Consider the following 15,128-nt stretch of genomic DNA (forward strand, 5'->3'; position numbering starts at 1 on the left):
ATCACTAGTGCCATTATGATTAACTCGTGATCTAGCAAGAATTTAACTACAGCAGTGTACAAACACACGGACAAGCTTTCTTCTGATTCATCTTATTCAGAATTTTTAATCATTGTTTTATCAATGAAAAGGACTGCTTATTATTAAAGTAAAAAAAATAAAATAAAAAAATTCACACATAAGATTCAGTCAGTCAGTTTTATTTAAGTTAAGGAATTACTCTTCATGAACAACAACAAAAAAAAACAGCAAAAATAAATTACAACTTTTTTGTTTGTATTTGTTTTCAAAACCACGTGTACATTTTACATATTATACTAGACCCACTACACTGCATAGTACTTAGATGGTGTAATTCTCATGCAAAAAGAGAAAACAAGGACATACTGCTCCCTATCTCTGTACTGTGTGATGGTCATTTTGCATTCTTTCCCTGATCCCAGAAAACTGTGCTTCTGATGCTTCGCATTCATTTTTGCTGAGCAGAGATCCCTGCAAAATAAGTGAAAATCCATCAATCCACAAACATGCTCATACTACAAAAAGCCAGAAAGTTGTTTTTTTTCCTTTGATAAAAATTAAATAGCCATACAATACTCACTGCAATCTGGAGCATGACTTGGTCATTGGTGTCATCTTCATTATCATAACTGTCCTGTGACTCCTTGCATGGATGTATGGTGGCCAGAAGGGCAGGTAAGGTAAAACATGACAAAAAGCGTGCCTTCAGAAGCAAGTATGCTGGGTTGGTTTTGAATTTTTCGGATACCAGTTTACGGACAGCGGCTACCTTTTCTTCCTCCCCACTGCCGTCTTGGTCTTCTTCAGGTAAGAGCTGCACTGCTGTCTTCAACAAAGACTGTTTTGCTTTGAGTAAACAGGCCAGTGTATTGATATTGCTGACAAAAGGGGGAAGATAAGGCATTTTTTCCTCCAGATAAGGCAGTGAAATCCCATCGTTCCCTTTAATCCAGTCCTTCACTTGTCCAGGATGCTCAAGGAACATCAGGTTTGGATCAAAAGGTAGAGAATCAGGTTTAGGACCAGGTTTAGACATGGCTGCTGCTGGCTGAAGTGGTTTCTTTTTGGCCTGGGGGGCTTTCGTCTTATGCAAAATTTGACAACTAGGGTCAGTATAGCCAGCAGTTTTATTAGCATCCAACTGACCTTTAGGTAGACATCTTACTTCAACTGGTAACCTGTGTTGGATGGAGACTGGGCCCTGGTGCACAGAATTCTTCTGTGGAGCAGCTGCAGACATTTCACTGCTAACCACAGATGTGAATACATTCAAAACTGAAGAGGGGCCTGAAGGTACACAGTGTGTTTTTGTTGCAGAGTCTGGGGACACAAGTTCATTAGTAACAGAGGAAGCAGAGGAGACCTTGGAGATCTCTGCAGCAGATGCTGAAGGGTCTCTACTGGGTGCTGAAGGGCTGGGAGAAACATTTGTAATAGGGGCTGGCGAGCCATTCACTGTTATACTTGATTCTGCAATGTTTATGAGTGCCGTGGAGCCATTCTGTTTCGTTATGGCTGGTTGCTGACTTACTATCTGAGGGTATGGCATTCTTTGATTCTGATTACCTGGAAAAGTAGGCGAAGGCATCTGAATTACAGGACTTGAAAGGGTCAAAAAGCTGGGACTGACTGGTCGGACAGCAGGTGCATGTGTAACAGCAGAAGCTGAAGAGAAACTGAGAACATTATTGACAGAAGTTAATGAAGAGGCTTTGGTGGTGTTCACACCAGATGTTGGCATAGATTTTTGACTTATTCCTACAGGGTTGGATGCAACAGGTTTAGGGGCCACAGAGGAATTTAAGGGAACTGTGGGTCTCACAGCATCACAGAGGAGAGTAAGGGAACTATTCTGGTTGACTATTATAGGTGACTGAATTGTCATTTGGGGAACAAGACTCAAGATGGATTGATTTTGACTACATGAGACTTTAGACTGAACTGCAGGGCTACTAAGAATGGTGGGCACACTACTAGCATTAGTAACTCCAGAAACACTATATGTATTTGTGATAGTAGTTGAGATATTGGAGTCTTTATTAACAGAGAGAAGTGAAGAAACATTGTGTTGGTTTGAGGCAGTGGAAAGGCAAGGGCTCTGATCAAGGTTTGGTTTAGCTGTTGGAGGTGTAACATTAGTTCCAGGTAAGACAAGGGCTGGAGAGACAGTTGTTGTATTGCTTGGTTGCACAGCATTGACAAATGCGAAAGAGCTATTTTGGTTCACTATGACTGGTGGTTCAAATAACACCTGAGGAACAATGTTAGGCATCACTGGGTTCTGATTACCAAGGGTACCAGAAGATGTAAGATGAATTCCAGCCAGAGGCATCAGACCAGTAGGAGTTAGAATCCAAGCTGTAGTTTGTGGTAACACAGCCGTGGGGGCATCATCATGACCGTGTCTCTTTTTAACTTTCTGTTTCTCAGAAGCCTTGATTTTAGCATTCTCTATCAGTTCTTGGGCTTTCATTGTGGGTCTGCAGATGCGTTTTGGGGTCTTTAATTCTCCTGAGCTTTTTGTAGGAGGTAGAGTGGTGGATGGGCTAGATGTGGATGTTGTAGGAGGTGCTGTTTTGGGGGTCTTTACTTCTCCTGAGCTCTTTGTAGGAGGTACAGTAGTGGATGGGCTAGATGTTGAGGTTGTAGGAATAGCTGTTTTGGGGGTCTTTACTTCCCCCAAGCTCTTTGTAGGAGATGCAGTAGAGGATGGTCTCAAAGTTAATGTAGTAAGAGGGACTTCTGGCTGTGCCATCTTCCAAGGTTCTACAGGTACAACCAACTGCAATACTGGCTGACAAACTTCAAAGGCACCCTGTGATTGTAGAAGAGGTAAAATTTCCTGTCTAACAGGCTCCGGAGTACCCACTCCCTGATGTGTTTTTGACTGGCTGATAAAAGGGACCACCAGAGTAGGCCTCATGATCTGAGTAGCAGACTGCAAGACCTGTTGTGGCTTCCTTCGAGGTTTATTTCTTGGTATTGGCAGCTTGGTTGGCTGTGGGGGTGCAGGAGTCTGTTCAGTCTCTGGCGGTTTGGGACTACTCGTCTGCAGATTTTTTTTGGCAAGAAGCTTAGCCACTGTCATGGTAGCACAACTGGAACGAGGATTGTACTGCATGGCTGGAAGAGAATGGAAATATTAAAACTTAATACAGGAGTACTTTTATTTTTAACCTTTTTTAATTCTGATATAAAAAAATATCTTAACTGCATGAGTGAGTCCAGAATGCTGTTCCCATCTCCCACATTCTAGAATGAGCACTCACATTACACCAACCCTCAAATCAACCTACTGTCTACCCATGCCATTTAGAATTGATTTTAACATCTTTTTGTCAGTCCTTAAATGTCTCCAGGGTCTTATGCTTTTTCTACCTTATGAATCCATTAGTTATCCCATAACTGTAAATGGGGAGAGAGTGGTCTGCCTTAAGTTACTATGGCCACAAGCACTGGAATTTTCTAACTGATATTCTTTTCTATTGTACTGTAACGTCACATTTTTCACTTTAATAATGCAGAGAGACATAACATCTTCCCCAGATACAGTACCTGTTTGGGGTTTTGAATTAGTGATTGGCTCAGGCTGATGTCTCCGTGACTGAGGAGAAAGGAAAAAAATAGTAGAGAAAAAACAAAAACATCAGGACTATCCTCTACTGGATGCATTTTAATTTAGACAAGGTGGAACTCCACAAGTTAGCTAAGAGATCCAACTTTGACAGGTCCACAGGGACAGAGAGACCCTGATTTGTGGATTATGGGGCAAGAAGGGGGGGGGGGATAAGCAACAAGCATAGGAAGATGGAAATGCAGAACATCAACTTCTCTCGATAGTGGGTATAGAAACTGCAACCTCATCTGTCTTATTAAAACAAAATGTCATGAAAGGCCAGCTGGCATCACACATTATAGTTTTCTCTAAAATATTTACTCATAAAATCATACATCAAAATTCAGCAGTGTTTGTGTAGTACGCACACAGGAGTTGCATACCTGAGTGCACTTGACTGAGGATGTGCGGCTTACCAACGCCTTGCGAGCCTCGATGACTTTCTTGCACCCTTCAGCATCGATGTGAAGGGCCTGTTTCAGCGCAACAAACATAGTTTATTACAATACTTTAGAACTCTACATTTGTAATAGGAAAAAACAGCCATGAAGAAAAAAGTTGTGTGTCTCACCTTCAGAAAGAGCAAAAAAACTGACGTTTTTTGGAGATGGACAACTGCTGCTCTTTTTCGGACAATATCAGCTGGCGAGAGACAAAAACCATTTTAAAACTTACAAAGTAACCGGTGCCCCAACTGATACAGGTAGAGGAAATCATCATTTATACGAATGCTTCTTAAGAATACCTTCACAAACTTTCTTTCTGCTGAAAAGGAGAGGCATCATCACATTGCCAACCCATGGAAGGACAGCAATCATGAGAGCATAGTTGAGGCTGGTCTGTGTGTTGGGGGTGTTTGTGGTGTCTCTACTCAGATGCCTCCTCACTCTTTTGGTCTCCTGCTCGTAACTTTGTGCATGCTTTTGTTCCTTGGCTGAAGATGGGTTTTTTTTGTTCTTGCGCATTATCTGGGGGGGAGGGGAGAAAGGTATTCTTGGTGGGCTCTAACCACAGATTCATCAACCTATATCCCAAAAGTATTGCAGTATGACAAAGGATGCAGGATGAGTGTCTGTAGTAACTTTTGCTCTATGGTGAATTTGCCATACGGAATAATAATATTGGGATCAGGGTCCGCTTTAAAAGCAGCTGTAAAAATATCCACTGAACGACTGTGTTAAGTCCACAGCTGAGTTATTTACATGAAAGGAGAACTCTTACGATGTTTATAATAATTAAGATTGTTATCATTCTTACTGCTTTCATATGATGTCTATTACTGCTCCAAATGAGTAAGTATCGAACATCGCTAACAGGCACTTTGTCCATAGCATTTTCATTGCAGGAGTCCTGCAAGTACAAAGAAATAGAAATGAGTATATGGAACATGAGATGCATAGACAAGACCGTGAATACCATGAAAACCAGCATGTCGGCATATCTCTCACTTTGGAAAATTTTAATCGCTAAGTACTTGTAATATCAAACATCTAAGGGCTCATTTATGATCTGTGATGGGAAAGATGGTTTGAAATCGTGTATTCCTGACCTGAAAAAAGAAAAAAAAGATTACTTACCCACATTGGTAAAGCAGGTGGTTCTATACCCACATAAGTCTTAACAGGGTTCCCCAGGTGATCCAGCACAGTGCTTCGAACAGGCTTTGACTGACAGGGCGGTGTCAGGGGGCTGTTGCCGACACTTTGACCTGTGCGCCTTCCCCAATCCCGCTCGTCCTCCTCAGTGGGCAACCTGACTAGCATGGTTTTTACGGTCCCCGCAGGATGCACAAACCCACCGGCAGGGATCCACTCCTTTATGTCAGGTTGGATGTATTCTTCTTTATGGTCCATCTCCTCTTCCGAGGGGACATCCAATTTGTTACCTCCTGCCTGTTCCCCATCGCTGTCCATGTATTCCAATTTTACCTTTTCGTCTTCAGAGTTGGAGTCCGATTTGACTTCCTCTTCGGCCCCTTCTTCCTCCTCGATCACTTTTCTCCTCTTTGGCCAGGAACCTTGATTGAGACTCATTGGTGTTTTCTTTCTTACTCTTTTTGTGCCTTTTTTCTACATGTGACAGAATAGAGTGCTTTAAACGCCGCACATAGCATATGGAATTGTTTGTGTAATCACGAGTTCTAATAAATCGCAGAAGTAACAAACTTACCGTAGCTAACTGCATCATCCCTCTCCACTTGTTCAAACACTGAGAGTCAATCCGGTTTGGAATTTCCGAGGCAATCTTGGACCATTTACCTGATGACATTGCACGGTTATGACTATTAAATAGACACTTTTGTTTGAAATCATTTTTGGACACATTGTCTGATGGCCAGGTTCCATGAGGACTAAAGCTTAATTTTTGGGGTAGTCACTCACCAACACCATATTTCTCAACCATTTTTTTCAGCAATTCAACTTCTTCTGCACTCCATGTGCCTCTTTTCACATCCGCCCGGAGGCAATCCAGATACCTGGGACGCAACATTTAAAGATAAAAAACAGAATGAAAAATGGTTAGGTAGTACAAATCTCAACTGTTCTTAGAACTGAGGTCCAAAGGTCACACACATTCATGTTTAGGCTAACTGCATGAGGAGTTCTGACACACCTGTCCCGACAAGCATTGTCCGTCCTGCCTGGAACCTCCAGTCTGATTTTACACCAGTCCTTGCACCCAAACTTCTCCACAGCTTTTAGTAATAACTGCAATAAGAACAGCTGGCATTAAGCACACTAAAATGTACCACAGAAACACATGACCTGGCTCCATGACGTGGAAGTTTACTACTGCAAAAAGTAAATAAAATTGAAATTTCACTTATTTGGTATGCAGAGTTAAATCCCCATTCATTGCAGTTTTTGAGAAAACTCTGAAATACTGCAGATTCTGTGAATATTTGGCTTTAACTTTTAAGTGCTAGTGAGGGATTTTAGAAGACATAAACGTTTACCAGAAATTGTTGATTTGGCTTTTTAAGATATGAATCAACCAGAGACAGGCTGTACTTAAAGCTAAACTGCCACACATACCTGGTCCTCTTCTTTTGACCAAGGGCCCTTCTTTATCGAAGGATCAAGGACAGCTGTCCAGCGGTACATGATCTGTGAGTGATCGCGACCCTCCATAAAATATGACACTATTACCAAAAAAGAGACAAATTACCTGAAAATGGAACTGATATTCAAACAGCACAGAGATAAAACCACTAACATACACAAATATCATAATGCAAAAAACCTGGAGTCAATGCAACTGAAAAACTGAGAAACTGTGGCTTTTAGACAGCTCAGTCAAATTACTTTGAGTGTATGGTATGAAGTTGCCAATTCTCATCTTCTCCACAAGGTCTCGGAGGATCTGGTCCTCCTCTTTAGTCCAAAATCTCTTTCTAAAGCTTTTAGAGATGTAGCGCTGGTATGTCTGGAAGCACATGAAAGCTGACCTATTGGTCTAAAACCACCACCACCCACACACACACACACACACACACACACACACACACACACACACACACACACACACACACACACACACACACACACCAACACACCAACACACACACCAACACACAATATGATTTCTGAGTGTGTATTTAATTTAAATTTCCTATCTAAATAAATATCTTCGGTATAACACTTGAAGAACCACAACACTACTAATGCTGTGTAACTTAGTGCAGCAGAGTACACATGACAAATTCAAGGATTTCCTTTGTTGGACTTACCCCGAGAGCCTCTGAGATTTGATCCCAGTGGCAGTATTTGTACTGTACCACAGTGCTACTGAGCTTCTCGATTTCATCCTGATTCCATGATGATTTGTTAATGGAGGGATGCAGGTAATTTTGCCAGAACCTCATCAAATCCTCAGGATGTCGATGGCCCTCAAACTGTAAGCACATTCACAGATTTTAACTACACTATGACTGATGGCAATCAAGTAAAAATTAGTATGTGGTTACTAGAATTATAAAGCATACATCAATATTTGATATTTTCTCCCAGTCATGATCATCCCAGCGACTTCCATACAGCTGGTCTTCCTTCATTGAGCTGGTAAATGATAAAATCATATGAAAAAAAGACATTTGTGGTCACATCTAATGTGATATCCAAAGCAGTCATCACTATTTAGTCAATTTAGCACTAAACACCTCAATGAGATCACCATTCAAAATTTCATAGCAAAGGTGCCCATTACAGCTGGCATTCAAATTCTATCCACATCTATGCCAAGACATGCCTACTGTCAGCATTCCCCCAGAGTGAAGTTGGATTCTGAGTTAATAATTCATGAATAAATAAATATATAAATAAAAACAAATTGTATTATAATCAACCTAATTTCTTTGATTTCCTTCTCCAGAAGAACAATTTGTCTTTTTAGTTCTTCTTTTTCCTTATCTTCTGCTTTAGATAGTTTTCCAGTTAAGTATTCCACCCTAAAAAAACAAAGCAAAACAATAATAAAAACACAAACAAGCCATGAGCATACAAGGGAACACTTCTTTTCAGTCAATTTTTTTTAGCCAGAAAACCTACTTGGACATCTTTGGCTGCTGCATGCGTTTCATAGTGTCTTTGACAACTGTGTCAATCAGCAAAGTTTTTTGCCAACCATTCCCTGAAAGAAGCACACCAAATTACATGCAGCATCAGTGTGTGGAATAAAAGGACAGTATAAATTAATGCAAAGGACCACCAATTTTCACCCTTTAAACCAGGGGTGTCGGAGTCCAGCAAAGTTCGGTGATTACAAAATTTAACTTCAAACCCTGGTCCAAGAGTGTGGTTTGGTGACTGACCTGTTTAAATGCACTTTGATTCAACTCATCAATCATTGGCCAGCTTTAGTTGGTGTGTCTGAGCAGAACAATCACCAAGCTTTGCTGGACTCTGGCCCTCCAGGACCAGACTTTGACACCCCAACTTTAAGTGATACACATAGACGTTGCTTGAATGTGAATAGTACCCCTTTCATCCAGCTAAAAATGTCAGTTTATGAATGGACCACAATTGTTCATGAGATGCTAAAAATAACTGCCTAATAAAATATGAAACATACATCTTCTGATTCTCATCTCATCACAGGGCATTTTTCCATAACTACACCTCTCTCTGGTTTCTTCATTTGCAGGCGGGCCCTACCCAGGAAAGAGATAAACAAAGAACAACAGAATCAGGATTTCACATAATACTGCAACAAGTGTTACAGAAATACCCATCAAAGGTCTTTCAGACTTCTTCATAGAGTAACTGTGCATTCAAAACTTAGTAACTTGGAATCCTACCAGACCAGTGAGCTTGTCTTTAAAATATGGTTTCATAAAGGTGCCAAGGAAGAGTTTCAAGTGAGGCTGCCTTGAAGTGGAAGATGGTCCAGAAAGCTGGGTTTCAATCTCTTCCTGTGAAAAACAGAGAAGCCTCACATATCCAAGTCTGTCCAAACATCACTATGAGGCTGGTGATTGTTTAAAAACAAGAACCATTTATGTACACAACCACAACCAACCTGCTGCTGGCGATTTTCATTAAGGAGGCGCTCCAAGTCAGCTAGTTTCTCTTTCAGCACCTCCTGATAGACCAAATTCATCTGCAGGCAGGTCTCCATGTCTTGAGGAAGACACAGCTCCTCATCATCACTATCTTCATCACTCTAATTGGTTAGAAAACAAATCTAATATGATTTCGCATGGGTTTCTGAGACTAACAAGCAAAGTGATGAGGGGAATGAATGGCATTTAAATTAAATATCGTGTAACCCTGTACAGCGGAAACTCACAGAAACCAGTTTACTGCCAGTGCCATGTTCACTATCTGTTTGAACAGATAAACACATAAGAATGCAAGTAATAGCCATTTTACAGTCTCAAGAGAGAACATTTGATGTGTAAGAAAAAGGAAATCATGTGTGATTGTTTCTCATTTTGTGAGGGACTACAAAATAAAGACTGCAAAACTTTACCTGTCAGGGCATCAACGAGTGCTGCATTTGGACCAAGTGTTTGCTCTAACTCCTTAATCTCTTGCAGTATTTGCTGCCGCTCTGCCTCCAGGGCATCTTGCGCCTGCAGGGAATCATAGTAAACTACTAAAACAGTAAACTTCTATAAAATTATTGTGCACTGGGGCAAGTTTTAAGAATAATCGTACCACTTTCTCCCCTACACGTCCACTGTTACTGTCCTCAGACAAACTATCTGTTATCAAGAAGACAACGAATGAGTGTATGAGGCAAGGTAAAACAACGACACATTTAATCATAACAGACCGCAACCCACCACTGTTTGACTTACCACTGTCGCTGTCCGATGACAGCAAATCTACAACGCTACTATCGGCGCCTAGAGTGGACTCCAGCGCCAAAATCTGACGTTGTATTTTGTTTCTCTGCGCCAAGATGTCTTCTGGAGCCGTCATTTTTATCCTGTCAGCACCTGCACACGCCAAATACAAATCTGAAGATACCATTCCCTGAAAATGTCATCGACACGTCGGCTACATGCACAGGTAAAATGCTTTGGCAACTTGCACTAAGCAACTAGCTAGCTACGTCTGCATAACCAAGTTTTCTAGCTAGCTAGCTAGCCAGCTAGCCATTTACAAAACCCAAAACATAGCCATAGTGTCATGAATATGGCAACCTATTACCTGTTAAAGGCAGACAGTCCGTTTAATGAGGTATTAATATTCTGGACCTGGTCTAAACCAGTACACAGCCGAGGCCAGTCTAGTACCAATATCTAACAACACAACATGCACTTGGGTACCGAAAACGTCACGATAGCTACAATGCCGTTCTCACCTCCATCCATGCGTAAAATATTTACTCTTTCTGCCCCAACTTAGTGAGGACATCAGTAATATAAGTCGAGACCCCGCCACACTAACCTTATTTACCAGCCACTGCACTGTAGCGCAGAAAGCTTTGTGTTCGTTAAACGTTGTCGGAATGGAAGTGAAGCACGCGACACTATGCCTATTTCGCAGAAACGTAAATTTTCTTCAAAATAAAAGTTTATTTTCGGTATTCCCGTTTTGTGTACTTGTCACTGAAACAGAATTGATAGCGTCACCTTTGGTTAAGGGTTAAAGGATAAAAAGAAAATTATTGTACCACACAGAAATGATATTCATTTATTCTTTAGTTAAAACGGTATTTTATTTGGTAAAAAAGCTTCCAGATTAGTAAGGTAATAAAATATAGCATACTCATGTTTATGATTAAATTAATACAATACTATAGTTTAAGTCAACATATAATGAAGTAAATAAGGAAATACATTTGTACAGGAGTAAAGATGATAAAATAAAATCATAGCACATAACTATGTGGTTTATTTGACTCTTTGGTCAAATAGCAGTGCAACATATAATTTTCTTTCCATCAAAAACAGTATGACCAGTTTCAGAAAACATCTTGCATTGTATGCATCAAATCAGCCAGGCAAAAATAATTTTTTTTTGTTATTCTAAATTCAGGTGAATATAAACCTGTCCAGTTTGCATAACTTTTTTTAAAGAAGTCCATATTTTAGATATATTGTACAGTACAGTGTAGAGCAAGGTGCTATCAACACCAAGGTTGTGGGTTCAATTCCCAAGGAGCACTGATGTATACTAACAAATATAAGTCACAAAAGAATTTCAGCCAAATGCTGTGGATGTATGGGCTCATATGGTTAGACGTTTGATTACAGCAAACCATTAAATGCTATATATGGTAAAATAAAAGGCACTTAGTCAAATCACCTGTATTCCTTCACTACAACTTTTTATAATGAAGAGGCACACTCTACCTCGGAGACTAGAGTTAAAATTCCACTTGTGTCACACAGTGCACATTTACCAGTCTGTGCTGTCGAGTGATGAATATGAGACCGATGATACCTCCAACCTATCATACATTGTCCTTAAAATCACGACAGTTGGCCAGTATGTATGTATTATGTGTATATTATATGTATATTTTGACAAAGACATTACATACTGAAGAAAACGAATGATCATTTTTGAAACTCAGTGATCTTGTCAACGGAACTCAGCAACTGTGATACAAGACACAGTGTCTCCCTTCCTGTCAACAACTGCCTGAATAGACAAAAACAAAATACACACCAGTAGTTAAATGCATAGCTAATCACTGAGCTGCATGAAATGTCATATAGTTTTAGCTGACAGAAGCTATTAATCAATTTTACACTTCACATGCATATCAGATTCTAGTAGATTTTTAACAGTTCTAATGTATTGGGGTACAATTGTAATTAATTCTAGTGAATATGTTTTGCAGTCTTAAAGCATTCTTAATCAGATATTTTCAACATACTTGATGGAAGTCTCAGCATCTTTGGCTGTTTTGTTAAGATATTCTGATGCCACTTGCGCATTGTGTCTCATTGTGGTTAAGGCTGCAGTCTCTCCTGCTCGAAGTTGCTCATTTTCACTTTTGTATGCTTCTAGTTGGTTCTGGGAAAAGAAGTATCAGTTAGTCCCTAATAATAATAATAATAATAATAATAAAATGAAAAACAGATAATAGTATAGCTCACAACAATTTAAAACATGATTGAAAAATCAAACCTGGAGTTGCTGGATTTCTTGTTTTAATTTAGATAAACTGTTTTCAGCTTTAACAGCCCGTTTCTGTATTAGGAATAAAATATTAATTTGAAGGAAATGTGTATAAAATACATCAACAATGTTTAATGTAAGATGTCATGGTTATACTGTAGGTCTGGGTAAAGCCACTGCGCTAACAAAATAATAGATATTTAATATTTAACAGGGCAGTAGTAGCTCAGCGGTTAAGGTTCTTGCATAGTACTCGAAAGGTTTCCAGTTCAAGGACCACTACCAGGTTCCCACTGTTGGACCCCTGACCAAAGCCCTTAACCCTCAATTGCTCAAGCTGTATTAAGTCACAATTGTAAATCGCTCTGGATTAAAAAAGCATCAGATAAATGGCATAAATGTAGATGCATACGGTCATTAGCTGAAGGTTTTGTTCCACTGACTGAACCATTGTCTCCAGGGCTTTAGCTTCCCTCTCCTCTTGTATCTTTCGGTTGTGTAACTCATCCGTGAGTTGTCTGATCCTACATTATAAAGACAGGTTATCTGATACATCATATAGAGAATATGCCCACTAATGTTACATCATACATGTTTTAATGATGTTGATTTAATGCTAGGAAATCATCATATATCCATACTTCTACATAATAATAATAAATTATTTATTTTACACTCAATCTTATATATCTTACATCATGGAGTCCATCTCTGACTTCTTTGAAAGTACTTTGATATGCTTCCTAAGATGAGCATTTTCTTCTCTTAGCTAGAAAAACACAAATTATAATTTTTCAAAAGATGCATTTAATATATACCAAAGTTGTATGGTATTTATAAAACTACTATGTTTTATAAGTGGAGATCTTGTCACTTTTTGCTGGTCCCTAATCCCATTCTCAGCGCTGCTCTTCTTAGTGTGAAATGAAACGTCGATGACTGATGTCTCCTCATCTCCTTCATAACTTCCAGTGCTTTTTCTAGAAAACTGAGTCTCTGGTGAGAATCCCTCTCCCACGTCCCACTTGTTTGCTGTCTCATCCTTGTCTTCATTGTACAGCAATGAATGAGGCAAAACGTTCCTTCCTTCCAAACTCCCACATAGTCCTAAATCGTGAGCCTCCTCAATAGTTGAGGGCTGGTAGATTTCCGTCCATTCGTACTCCGATTCACTGCCAAAGGAGTGGCCAAGCACTGAAGGATCTGTGAAGAAATGTCCTTTGTGGCTGTGATCAAAGCCTCTGGGGTAATTATATTTATCCTCCCCTTGAGAGGCACCATCAAATGTTTTCTGTAAACAAAACAATAAACATTACTCACAACACTGTAGACATCCCTCATAAAAAGGATCTTTTCTCATAATTATTCATAATGTGGGGAGCATTATGATCAAACGTTTTTTTTAATCAATTTTTTTAATCAATAATCAATCTTGAGAGTAAAAAAAGTTTATTGTGGAAGGATATAAAACAAGCAGACGGTACAGACGTTTAAGATGTCAGCTGTCTCAATGAAAGTGGTTAGTCATAGAGTGGCTCACCTCAAGACCATCAGCAGTGCTTGAAACTTGAGTTTTGCTCCTGATGAATTCTCGGAAAGAAAATGGGTTCAGTCCATCTTCACCATCATTTAGCTCATCTAAAACAAAACCAAAAAAAAGGCCCACAAGCTCAACAACAGAAACTTAATAGCTAGCGGTTTTATGAGATGTATGAGTTGTCTAGATACGACCCGCATCAAATATTCAGTCTGAAATTAAAAGAGGGAGATAGTGCCCACCATCTTCAATAATTAGCGTTTTCTTGGTTGTTTTGTGTTTTGACATTTTTGTCTGGCCTGCTTTTATCCAAAAGTGGCTACTTGCTAGTTATTTAGCCAGCTAACACATTCCTGCTGCTCGACTTCCCATGGGTTTCGATAGATAGCTTCTTTAGCTCTTAGCTACAACTTTAACTAACCTTAGGTAGCTAATATTTCTGAAATAATTTTTATAATAGTATTTGACCTAAATTTTGGCTGATCTTCAAACGGCTCATTCTTTGCAGATCCTGGTCTTCTTCTCTGTTTAAAAATGTGTCTTATTGCTATGCCAGTACGCATACCGCCACCTGGAGGTCACCTTGACAGCAGAAGTTAGAAGGAGTGAGATTATTTATCAAAAAGAAAAAGGCGAGCGCCCAATTTTTCATCTTAAAGTTCTGTACGAATGTCTTGCTATCTTGGGATAGACTCACAATTACACAGGGAGATTGAAGGACAGAACGGCAACTCTGAACTCTTGGATGGGCATTGTAAAGTAGCATACTGCCAAGATATAGATCCATGTACGGTCTGTGTAAGCAACTTTTGGCCATTTTGAGTTTTGACTCCACGACTCTGGAAGGTCCTGGCCGGTCCATGTATATTTTCAATATACTGAATCGCAAATGGAAGAAATTAATTTGTCTCAAATTTTCCTTACGTTTTTTATGCGTAGTCCACAGAGATATAATGTGCTTCAGTGCAAAAGTTCAACTGTGTTTAGAGACGAAAGCTAAAGGCAGTGATGAGAGACAAGTGAGTGCTTTCACCTAAAGGAGAATAGACATGGGGAAAGTAGAAAAGGAGTGAGAATGGAGAGGGGAGGAAAGAGATAGCAGGGTACATTAAAGGAAAGAAGAGGACATTCGTTAGTGCTAAATATCCAGTGCCGGATTTAAACCCTATAGGTAGTAAAAATCTCAGCGCCCCCTTGCAAATGTATCCGTTCTATCCGTGCATACTCTGCCTATTTGGTATTTACCGGCACTGTAAATAACTGCTGCCAACTACTGTTATATAACTAACAAGAATTCACATTTAAATGAGACCAAAACATCTTGATAAGTGATTATTCAGGCGTTCTTGGGTTTGGGAAAGGTGTTATATAAATT

At 39.7% G+C, this 15,128-nt stretch overlaps 2 protein-coding genes across 5 annotated transcripts; both read right to left on the bottom strand.

Moving 5' to 3' along the window:
* Positions 1 to 179: 179 nt before the first annotated feature.
* snapc4 (small nuclear RNA activating complex, polypeptide 4) lies at positions 180 to 10,559 on the bottom strand. Of its 3 annotated transcripts, none has more exons than XM_027006279.2 (25): positions 10,534 to 10,559; positions 9,939 to 10,079; positions 9,796 to 9,842; positions 9,608 to 9,710; positions 9,425 to 9,459; positions 9,155 to 9,298; positions 8,934 to 9,047; positions 8,708 to 8,786; positions 8,185 to 8,266; positions 7,983 to 8,084; positions 7,623 to 7,695; positions 7,368 to 7,532; positions 6,943 to 7,093; positions 6,673 to 6,779; positions 6,251 to 6,345; positions 6,019 to 6,113; positions 5,807 to 5,895; positions 5,215 to 5,706; positions 4,895 to 4,987; positions 4,383 to 4,605; positions 4,209 to 4,279; positions 4,021 to 4,110; positions 3,577 to 3,625; positions 602 to 3,144; positions 180 to 492 (listed from the first exon to the last, which is right to left on the bottom strand). In XM_027006279.2, the coding sequence occupies exons 2-25, from the start codon at positions 10,060 to 10,062 to the stop codon at positions 394 to 396; spliced, it is 5,265 nt and encodes a 1,754-aa protein (XP_026862080.2). In that variant the 5' UTR covers positions 10,063 to 10,079; positions 10,534 to 10,559; the 3' UTR covers positions 180 to 393. The 3 variants fall into 3 exon arrangements, with proteins under 3 accessions (XP_026862080.2, XP_026862081.2, XP_026862079.2); XM_027006280.2 differs by having other exon boundaries at positions 4,054 to 4,110; positions 10,448 to 10,538; XM_027006278.2 differs by having other exon boundaries at positions 10,448 to 10,538.
* A 174-nt stretch (positions 10,560 to 10,733) lies between these two features.
* Positions 10,734 to 14,284, bottom strand: entr1 (endosome associated trafficking regulator 1). 2 transcript variants are annotated; one of them, XM_027006208.2, is made up of 8 exons: positions 14,222 to 14,275; positions 13,757 to 13,854; positions 13,091 to 13,507; positions 12,912 to 12,985; positions 12,629 to 12,740; positions 12,226 to 12,288; positions 11,972 to 12,111; positions 10,734 to 11,733 (listed from the first exon to the last, which is right to left on the bottom strand). In XM_027006208.2, the coding sequence occupies exons 1-8, from the start codon at positions 14,250 to 14,252 to the stop codon at positions 11,649 to 11,651; spliced, it is 1,020 nt and encodes a 339-aa protein (XP_026862009.2). In that variant the 5' UTR covers positions 14,253 to 14,275; the 3' UTR covers positions 10,734 to 11,648. The 2 variants fall into 2 exon arrangements, with proteins under 2 accessions (XP_026862009.2, XP_026862008.2); XM_027006207.2 differs by having other exon boundaries at positions 10,735 to 11,733; positions 13,996 to 14,284.
* Between the last annotated feature and the right edge of the window lie 844 nt (positions 14,285 to 15,128).

The sequence above is a fragment of the Electrophorus electricus genome, chromosome 9 (genome assembly GCF_013358815.1).
Source record: "Electrophorus electricus isolate fEleEle1 chromosome 9, fEleEle1.pri, whole genome shotgun sequence".
Lineage (NCBI taxonomy): Eukaryota > Metazoa > Chordata > Actinopteri > Gymnotiformes > Gymnotidae > Electrophorus > Electrophorus electricus.